Raw genomic sequence first — 11020 nt, forward strand, 5'->3', positions numbered from 1 at the left:
AAAGATGGACTGGAGGTGAGAATCACAACAGCAGATGAAAAATAATTACTAGGAAAGCTTTAATGAGGACAGCACTAATGACTAGGCGGAAGAATCGCTGTGGTGTCAATACAGATGAATGATTAGAAGAAAATCTGGAGAAAATAAATAATGGAACATATACTCATCATTGAATAGTTAATAGTTTCAAATATAAACTTTAGGATTTGGTTTAAGAGACTGCTCCTAGTTCTCTGGTTTTATAATGCTGAACTGTATTTAAACCCACTTAGAAGTGAACAAGCTGCTCTTTCAAATGAACATGAAAGGTTTTCAGAAAATTCACTGGTCTGCATAAGAATTTGAGAAATAATCAAGAGAATAAAGCAAATAATCAACAGAAGTCATTCTAATACTGGTGCATGGTGATAAAGTTTAAAATAAATCATTTAAATTCCTCAGTTTGCTCAATGATTTTATTATCTAATGATCTGCAGGAAACAAGAAACAAATAACAAAACAAAGAATTTCAAGACAACAGATAAAAAAAATGAAGTGGTGGCTACAGTGCAATCTTTTCATCCTCTCCTCTTCATTCAAACTCCCCCCAAAAACCTGGTATGAAGTGCTACAAACTGTTTCTGGACCTTAAAAGTTACACTACTAAGGCTTTCCCTTTGAGTGTGAAGTGTGTGGGCCTTTTCTGCTTTAGTTCTGGAATTTTTTAGCCTTTCATTCTTTTTTTTTTCTTTTTTTTAATTTAGTTAATTTATATTCAATTCGGTGAAAAGCAAAAATATCCCAAAATCATTTCACACAATGAGACATTTAACAACAGGTTTCATTTTTCAAACTTGGCAATCAAATGCATAGAAAAGTTTGCTCGTTCTCAATGGATAAAAACATTTTAAATGTGGCCTCATTAATGTACTACAAGACTGACCAAAATTCCAAGTTTTTCTCTTTTTCAGCCTTTTTTTCTGAGATCTGTACTGAATCCTGAATGCTGCTGGATATTCATTCAATCCTTCTGCTGACTGTGCTGAGTATAAAACAACAAAACATTGCAAAACACAGAAAATCCACAAGGTACATCTATGGCTGATATTTCAACTTCAGCTGTAGTGAATTCGACCGTGCGGCTGAACGGTGTGACACATTCAACAAAACAAACAACCTACCCATCAAAGTGTTTTCTTAACCAGAGTGAATGTAATACATTGTGAGAGAAATGTTCAGGTAGACGGCAGAGGAACGAGTGGACACTGAAAAAGACGGTCCTCGGCGCTCTGTGATTGGAGTCCCACATTGTAGAGGTCTATGTGTATTGCATACAGAAGTCTTGGCAAGTCTTTCTGGAGCAGTTCAGCCTGAGTCGTCCTTGCCGTGCACGACTGCAGGTCATTTTCAGACGACTGCACAAATTCTATTCTTTAGTTTTCACAGCCGTGTTCGTTCACGGCCTAGAACAAGAATCAACTTGAACTTCGAATAACTCGAATGTCATTTATTTTGTTTTTTTTTATTGTTGTTGTTTATTTAGTTCTCTCTCTATTTTTGTTTCTTTATCTGCCATGGCAGAGTTCCCGAATCTGTGCATGGTATTGTGTAGAGTTATTGCTCAAGCTGTCGTCAGCACGTAACGTCAGTCCTCAGAGATGACGTCTATGTCCTCTGAGCTGCCCTGCTGAGTGGCTGCTCTCCAGCGGTTCACATGCTGGCTTCCTTTTCTCTTCTGCTGCGACTCGGGCGACTCTTCTTCCAGCTTCTGCCGCTTGTGCTTGGTCCTCCGGTTCTGGAACCACACCTTCACCTTCAACAGAGGAAGAGAAAGAAAAAAAAAGACTTTAAAACCAAGCCATCAATAAACTAAAGAAAATAATTATATTAACTCTTTAAATAATCAGGATAAGTCAGCATGTAATTCCATGTCATTTCCATGTAATTACTGAATAATAAGCCTTAGGTTGTAGTAAGCCTGATAATTTAAGGGGTTAAAGACAATCTCCAAAATTCCCAACAATACATGTCCCTAAAAATGTCTTGAAATTTTTTTTTGTGATTATGGCTTTTTCTTTTTGTTTTAAATGAGCTTTGATATCTGTGCACCACTGAAGAAAAATGATCTAAAAGAAAAATTAAAGGGCCCATGTGCTATATTTTTCTTGCATTTTAAATTTTCCACCTATGAGTCCAATTATAACGTTGGGATATTTTATGAAACAAAAACAGTCATAATACATTTTTACAAGACCGTTTTCCAACCTCTTTATCCTTTTAAAACCTAGAATTAGTCAGGCTTTTTGTTGTTACTGCACCTTGACTGAAATAAGTAAATGAGCTCTGTTCTGATTGGCTACCCTGTACTGTGCCTTGTTCAAAAAGCAGTCCAAGACTGAAACACTCTTTATAACCTAAATGCTGGTGAGCAAGACTAAGCTGCTTTAGGCTGAATAGGTTGATATATTTAATTGTGTTGATTTTTGTGACATCACAAAAACAATAAACTCAAAACTGGCTTTTTCCAGCTTGGTTTTCATATAGGGACTGTATGGACTGGGGAGTGAGCAGTGTGTTTTGAAACTTTAATAATGTTTACATAGTACACCAAACTCTTTAATCTTAAAAAAGTAAGAAACAGTTCTGAGCCCTTTATTAGAACACACTAATACTGTGTGATGTACATGAGTTTTTACATCATTTCATGTACTTGTCCATTAAGGGAACTATGTTCCATTCACATTCATAAAATCAAATGGATTGTTAAAGGAAAATATTCATACGGTCTATTACACACTGAAGTAGCTCTAAAACTAGGATGACTCAACTGAAAATGCTAAGCAGCTACCTATAAACTGTAGCACATGCGTCAACAAGCATGTGTGTCTATCACTGATTGTGAAATCCAACTATAAATGCATGTTGAATACATGTCTTGGCATTCTTCTGGCCCATCCCAAGGTGGTGAAGGACGACTGACTTCCGTCCTGTAATGAAACTGTGTAGACCTAGAGCAAGCGTGGGGATGAGAAAGTGTGTGTTCACATCCCGCTGGCTCAGCACACTGGAATGTGGCAGTTTGTGTTCTGTGAGTGTGTGGCCCTGCTCTCTCACCTGGGTCTCGGTCAGGCACAGGCCATTGGCCAGCTGCTTGCGCTCGGCACCCACCACGTAGTGGTTCTTCTCAAAGGCGCGCTCCAGCCGCAGCAGCTGAGACGGAGAGAAGGCCGTGCGGATGCGCTTGGGCTTGCGGGAGAACGGCCCGTGCAGCAGCAGGTTTTCCGGGCTGCTGTCCTCACCTGTGGGAGAGCAGAGATAGACGAGATAAGAGGAGGTGCAAATGTGTCAAATGTGCTTATCTTGCATGTTTAACCCTTTAAAAGGCCAGGGCCCACCAGCAGACCCAAAGAACTTTTATTACACACTTCTATAATCTAAGAATAGCTCAGGCAGTTTGCATTGAAGTCCCTGTAGTTACTGAATAATAAGCCTTATTATGTAATAGGCCTGGGATTATAAGGGGTTAATAGCTAGTCTGTAATAATAGTCTGATAGGTTTTAATATGATTCATGTAGCAATATGTAATTACGGCTTATACTGTAAAAATACGCAATTCATTTTCTTAAACTGCAAAGGCACGTATGCAGTATTCATAGCATTTACCTAATAATTCAAAGCATTTACTAAATAATGAGTCTGACGCTGGGGGGGGCTACTCTTCCATTATTTACACCTTCAGCTTAAGAATTTTTAGCTTTGGATTGTTTTGCATGTAATGATTGAACAATACATCTTCGGATGTAATAACCATGGAAATGTAAGTGGTTAATAACTGTACAATAAGTTTGCAATTTAAAGGATTCAAATACTTTATATAATCAACAATATCAAATTACTTCTTGACTTTTTTTCAATATTAAAGCTCTTACTACCTGTAATAAAGCAAATACAAAATCTGTTAATATAAGAAATCTCTGTATGACAATGCGTAATTTTAATAAAACTGTTATTATCATGTTATAGTACATTTTATCTATCTAGCATGAAAGCAGAGTTGCGAAAGTTTTATGACGACCTCTGCATAATTCCAGCTTGGTTCCACAGTCAGTACTAGACGCATTCATCCGGGTGAAGTTCTACTTCACTTCCATGCTCAAGTTATTCTGCCAGACTGAAAGCAATGTCATTCACCTTTATTTTTCACCATGCATCATAACCCTGATTTTCATACAGATGCAAGGCCTTTGAGCAGTAATGCCTCGATGTGGAATCCTGTGTAAATATCTTAGGCCAAGAAGATGCAAAAACAATTGTGATAAATATATTGAGATAGGCAGTTAAACAAATGTGAAACCCCAGCATTTTGTCTGATTTCATTCAACGTATGTCAGTAGTAAAATGCAGTCATTATCACTTCCACAGGGCGCGTGACCTTCGTTCCACCGCAGGCAGCATCTGGTAGGCTGCGTCCATGTGCCGTTCAGTAAAAAACACACAGAAGAGGCAAAGCATTTTTCATAAACAAATGGATCTGTAATTCAGAGATGGGATGTGCTGCTCTTGAAAAGATTATTCAGCAATAACATGACCGCAGTCACGCGCAAACAAAGTTTGTCCCACTTAGGCGGTTAAGGCCTGGACTGGCCATGGAGGTTGGAGGCCAAGATCTATTGTTAATAAAAAACAAACCAGAATGTATGAGAGAGCAGGTGTGCAGCAACGAATATCTATCATTAACATACATGCCATCTGACTACATGTTTTCTCAAGAGAACTCCAACTATAGCACTGAGAAATTCAGTAAGTATACATATACATCTAGTACATATTCAAAACTTCACCCATTCACTTTCATGCCATTTACATATTGAACTGATTTGTTCAATTCTGGGAAAGACTGATATCCAGGAATAACATAATACCAGCACAACCTCAGATCCACTCAAATCTGAAAGCCAGTATTAAATGAGCTCATAGTGAGTTGAATCTAACCGAATAGGTCATTCCACTGTGTGCATAGCCAGCGTACAGCAGCTCAGTTTAAAGAAGTCTCTTGACCTTTAGTCATCAAAGGAAGTCCAAAGATGTACCAATTCTCCACACAAAAGATCACTAATGGCATCAGCAGTGGATGCAAAGAGGATTAACATGAGGCTGCTCAGACCGGGATTTCTTTTAAGTCGCAGAAGCCGACCCTTTTTGTGAAGACAATTGAATCGAATGGAGTCTTTTCAGGCATGCATTAAAGCCATCAGAGAGCAACAACTTCATTTCAAAGAGTTTTTTTTTGGTAATTTCCCTCAACTAGCCTCATGATACGTCCTCGGCCCTTGTCGAAAACAGGTTTAAGGGCTGGTTCATGCACAGTTTTACTAGTTCATATAAGGAGTGCCCTTGTAAATGCCTCATAGCAGCTAGAACGCCTGCAAAAACAGACTCTTGCAGTCTGAGGTCCTAATAAGGTATGCACTTTACCCACGTTCACTGAAGGGGTGCATATTTTCTGTCACAGGACTGTCATTGACGGCCGTTTTCAGCTGGCGTGCTGAAAATCCTTTGAACATCAGAGGCCAAAACAATAGAGGCAGCTCCGAGCTAAAATACAAGTAGCCAAGGCCTGGCAGAGAGGAAGAATGTAAACAGAGGTCTGAAGGTGTTGAAAAGTCATCCTTAAACCTTCCTCAAGGTGCACTGAACACCAAAGAGATGTGACTTAAATGTCAAGGTATGGAGCAGAAACAAATGCAAGCTACCAAATCCGTAAACTGTCCCCAAACGCAGCTATTAGTTACAAATTGGCTATGGTTGTCCTGTGCAGTACTCTGACTGGCATCGTCATCATGTGTGGCATCACCTCGAGGTCTCCCTTGAGGGAGCTGGTGGAACATACTAGCAAGCAGCGACGGAGACTCGGGCCTCCTGAAGAGCCGGCAGCCCCTCCGGGGTTTGGGCTCAAACACTCACTGGCCTATCCGTGGCGAGGATGCCCCCGCCATGAGGAAAAGCGAACCAGATGGCATCCAGATCAGCTTTACTAGCATTCCCTTGGCACAAACAAGCTTGGTCTTGTCAGTACTGCTCTCATTAAAAGCTGGGAGAAGGGTGGCATACAGTGGGAAATAAAGAGACACTGGATCATTTGGTCTCCAACCACAGAACGAAAGCTGCCAATTCGGCCGTCCCTCAAATCTGAACATGATTTTTATAAATTTCATTTAACTATTTTAAATAAAGTCCCATGTAATAATGATTAAGCTTAAATAGAAAATGTATATAAAAATCTTGTAAGCAACTGCTATATATATATATATATATATATATATATATATATATATATATATATATATATATATATATATATATATATTTTTTAGAAAATTAGTACTTTAGCATAATTAAATCTTGTAAAGTTATTAAAAATAAACCTTTAATTATTTATTCAGCATAAGGAATTTTGTTTTGTATTAAAAAATATTACACATCTTAAAGAGGAATTGCACTGAAGTTTCAAAATATCTGCACCATTTAATCATTCAAATGTAAATACATTAATTCAGAGTGGTCTGACGTGAAACGATTAACTGTAAAGAAACTTACAAACTCTGATTTCTTTATAGTGGCGGTGATAGGAACCAGGCATCACAATGTCTACAATGCAAATATTGCCATTTTATCTACTATCCAAAATGAGCAGTGAACCTAAAAGTGTCCTTTGAGCTTTGATATGCACTGCTGACAATGGCAAAATAGTGGCAAGTATGAAAAAATATTTTGGATACTATTTTGCCTTAGATGTACCTTTCCACCATGAATACATTGTAAAAATGCATTTTAGGCTAAAACCTATCATAAAACAATGTATCAGACATCAGGCTGCATATTTATAACCACTTATAACTTTCTGTATGGGAGCTTTTAGAGGCATTAAACTCTTCAGACGTCCGGTTCCTATCACCACCGCTCTGAACTATTTTGACTCTGTACATTTCTCTAGAACAGAGCACTTCATCTCGAACAACTCTTAACAACTTTGTTTATCTCTCCATATTTAATTTCTGTACAAAAGTAATAAAAATCCCCTTTAATGGTCAGTTATGCGGGCAATGTACTTCGGTCGAGTGATGCTTTCTCAAAAGTACAAACTGGACAAATGCTGATTGTCGCTGTGCCGGGATCTTAAGGCGATTTGACACCACAAGAAGTCTCAGTCTCAGAAAAGAGAGTCGCTATAATAACAGAGCTGCAATTAGAGAGCACTGTCTGACCTCTCTGCTACTGATAACAGTGCAACAATCTGCTAAACGCGCCCATCACACAAAAGCCCGCACTTGTACTACAGCAGGCCAGTCTGGGATCCTGTTTACGTCGTCCTGCATGACAGATCTGAACACACACACAGACACATCCTTTTGCTCGTTCAGGAAGTCACTGAGTTAAAAACCTGTATACACATTAGCACCAACAAAAAAGTGACACTTTGATAGGTAATCCTTTCCCACTCAGTCCCCTTGGCTGTATTTAGTCTTGTCTAAACAGTGGTTTTCTAGGTTACTGGACACCATCAGTGAGTGGATCAGCTCTGTCCGTAAACAAAGGGACTCTATCTGAGCCCCCCGGATCTGAGTAAGAGCGACAACAGCCTCTGACTTCCACCAATTACCCGAGTTAGATGGCCCCGAGGGCAGTGGCTAAGCCCAGTGCGTCAGCCTGCACACCTGAGGTGGCTGAGCTCCCTTCCACCAAGTCAACAAGGACAGCCATGTTCAGAGTTAGTGAGCCTGTTGCTTTAACAAATTGCCTGGTAAACAGGACCACCCACAATCAGTTAGACTTTGGAGATGCTAAAGCTCAGAAAAATTAAAATATATTATTTATAGACAGATATATATACAAATTAAAGGGTTTTACATTAATGTGTTCAAGTTCTCATAAATTTGTTAAAGAACTGCATGTTTTAGAGTAATATTTGCGTTTAATGCTTAAACACATGCAAACATTTCAAATTGCTTGTATTCAGCTTGGTTATCAAACTTAACCAGTGACGGTAATATATTTTTTTTAAATAATATGTTTAATATCCATAGTTTATTCTGCATTCCCTTACAGAAATTGAATCTTTTTCTTCAGAGAGGTCAAATATGTGAAGGTAACAAAATCGCTGATTGGACAAATAATCATGTTTTAATTACTAAACAATTATAATGATCGCCACTATAATCAGTGAATAGACATTTTTCTCTTTAGCGCTTTTTCAGTCAATTTATTGCGTAATCTAGATACTTTATTTGATTTGCGTGTTTACTTAGCTCCATTTGTCAATGATTATTTTTATAATTCTATTATTTTTATTGTATGGATGCGCATACTGAATTTAATGCAGAAATAAAAATGAACCAAATATGGAAATCATATATATATATATATATATATATTATATATATATATATATATATATATATATATATATATGTTTAGGAAATGTGTGCGTGAATTTATTGTATGCATGTTTCGGAAATATAAAATAAAGTGTAAAATAAACCTAAATGCATTCAAAGACTTTCAAATATTAATGTTAAATTTATGCCTATTATCTGTATGTGTGTATTTATCATTTTAATAAAAACAGACCGAATTATTTTCATATTCTTTTTCTAAAAAACATGTGTAGGTGAATGTGAACGCTGCTGAATCCTGATCAGATAAATACATATTTATGACTCTTTAGCAGAAAAAGGAATTCATGAAACAGTGACTTTTCACACAGATATTTAGCACTCTGCAATCCTTCACACTCACACACAGTGAACAGCCTACTTCTTCGCGCGCGTGTGTGTGTGTGTGTGTGTGTGCACGTGGTCGAAGCCGCACAAACTTTTACTGCCGCTATTAATTCACGTGTTTTATACAAACGACGCCAAAGAAAAAAGCGCGTTTAAAAATACGGATCACATCAGGCATAATTAATTGATAAGGCTGTTGGCGCGAGCAGGCTAATGTGTTTCTCAATCACAAAACACTGAAGGAGAACTGATTCAGAAACAGCGCTTGATTTCACAGTACACAGTGTGTGTCTGCAATATGTGTTCTGATTCAGTCTAAAATAGAAAATAACAGACTGAATAAATTCTCAAACTCTGCAGAAAAAAGGGAAAAAGTGTTTGTACTACAGGAATTTCAGAGTTACATCATCAGGTCCTCCGTTTACATGTTCACAAGCACACACAATCATACAGCACCATATTTATTATACATAAGCCTACTTATATAGAATATAAATAGGCCTACATAGGGGCGTATATTTACACTCTAAAAAGTAAAGTGTTTAATAACAGCACACTAACTTGTGTCACTTTCTCTGTCATATCCTGTGTTAAAAGTAACCCAAAATATGTCACCTCTAACTGAATAGTTTCTAACTAATCTGACTAAGATATATATATATATATATATATATAGAGAGAGAGAGAGAGAGAGAGAGAGAGAGAGAGAGAGAGAGAGAGAGAATTTTTAGCACATCTGTTTTAAGAGTGTGTAAATATATATATATATATATATATATATATATATATATATATATATATAATATATATAATATATATATATATATATATATAAATATATATATATATATATATATATATATATATATATATATATATACATATATGTTTTTTTTAAGAAAATATGGAACAGGGCAATTATCAAACATTATTAATTTGCAAATCTTGTAAATTTGCTTTCCTTAGTTTTATTCCAAGTATGTATTTGGTTTGAATGAATTCCTTAATCCTCTTTTTGCCAAACTGAGCACACATTACTTGTTTGCTTAGAGGATGGAGGGAAGATTGGTGCTCAGTGCAGTTACTCACCCTGAAATCTGTGTCCCAGATAGCGGTTGCGCAGCACCCAGGGGTAAAAGCTGAAGCTGTCCCTCTGCTGCGGGCTGAAGAAGGGCTGAGAGGGCATGTGGAGGTGGCGCAGTGCCAGCGCGGGGTTGGCCGGGTGCGCGCTGTGCTCGGCGAACACCAGCTCAGCTCCTCCATACAGCGCGCGTCCGGAGCCCTGCGCGCAGCCGAACGGTGAGGCCACCGGCTCCGAGTAGCGCAGCGCAGTGGGCCGGATGGGCTCGTCTCCGGCGGCCGGGGGGCTCGAGTCTTTCCCCACGAGCGATTCGATGGTGAAGCACTTCTTGTGCTGAAACATGGCTGTCAGCCGAGTCACACACACACACAGTTTCAAAAAAACAAGCGAGTTCCCTCCTGACAGCCCAGCCTACATGTGCCAGGAAGAAAATCCGCCTCTTTCTCTTCAGAAATCCACGCGGCGCTTCTTCAAAGTGACCGAACTCTGACGGCAATCCATAACGCGCCGCGCGCCGCTCTGCTTCTTCTCCAAGTGCCCGCTGTAGACGAGCGCGTCTAGAGTTGAGTGGTCCGAGCGCGCGAGCGCAGGTGCACTTGGTCTTCTCTGAGGGCAGACTCAGGCTGGGATACAAACAGCTAATATTAGTAGGATGCTAACAGAGAGCAACTAGGATTAAACCGGGTCCAAACTCGGCTTAACAAAGTGAGACCGCCATCACAGCCAGCTGACTTAGCTCTTCTCGGACCTGCTCTCCACCTCTCCTTTCACTCTGAGTATCGGTAATCAATCAGTACTCTCAGCGCGAGCCTCTTTCTCTTTCTCTCTCTCTCTCTCTCTCTCACACACACACACACACACTCACTCTCTCTATCACTACCTGCGCTGACTGAGGTGTGGTGTGAGGCGCATGCGCAGATGCCGCGACGACGCTCCGGCTTCTCACAGCCATTTTGAATCACGTCTCAGCGGCGATACAACAAACAAGTGTTCACATTTTTTATCTGTCCCCTCTCTGCTGACAATAAAAGTAGTTAACGAGGTTAAAATACAGGACTGCACGTGGAGAGTTAAGGGTTAAACTAACTCCGCTTAGCAGAGCTCTTCTGAGGCTGCTTCTGATTGGAGGACAGAAACTGAATTTTCTGACAAATTCAGCTTACAAGTCTAATAAATGGT

The 11020-nt window shown here is 39.0% G+C and overlaps 1 protein-coding gene across 2 annotated transcripts; it reads right to left on the bottom strand.

The window, feature by feature from the left end:
- Nucleotides 1–319: 319 nt before the first annotated feature.
- emx3 (empty spiracles homeobox 3) lies at nucleotides 320–10710 on the bottom strand. Of its 2 annotated transcripts, XM_036568524.1 has the most exons (3): nucleotides 9850–10710; nucleotides 3094–3278; nucleotides 320–1792 (listed from the first exon to the last, which is right to left on the bottom strand). In XM_036568524.1, exons 1-3 carry the CDS (start codon nucleotides 10181–10183, stop codon nucleotides 1625–1627), a joined length of 687 nt encoding a protein of 228 aa, XP_036424417.1. In that variant the 5' UTR covers nucleotides 10184–10710; the 3' UTR covers nucleotides 320–1624. The 2 variants fall into 2 exon arrangements, with proteins under 2 accessions (XP_036424417.1, XP_036424418.1); XM_036568525.1 differs by lacking the exon at nucleotides 3094–3278.
- Between the last annotated feature and the right edge of the window lie 310 nt (nucleotides 10711–11020).

Source organism: Colossoma macropomum, unplaced genomic scaffold, assembly GCF_904425465.1.
Source record: "Colossoma macropomum unplaced genomic scaffold, Colossoma_macropomum, whole genome shotgun sequence".
Lineage (NCBI taxonomy): Eukaryota > Metazoa > Chordata > Actinopteri > Characiformes > Serrasalmidae > Colossoma > Colossoma macropomum.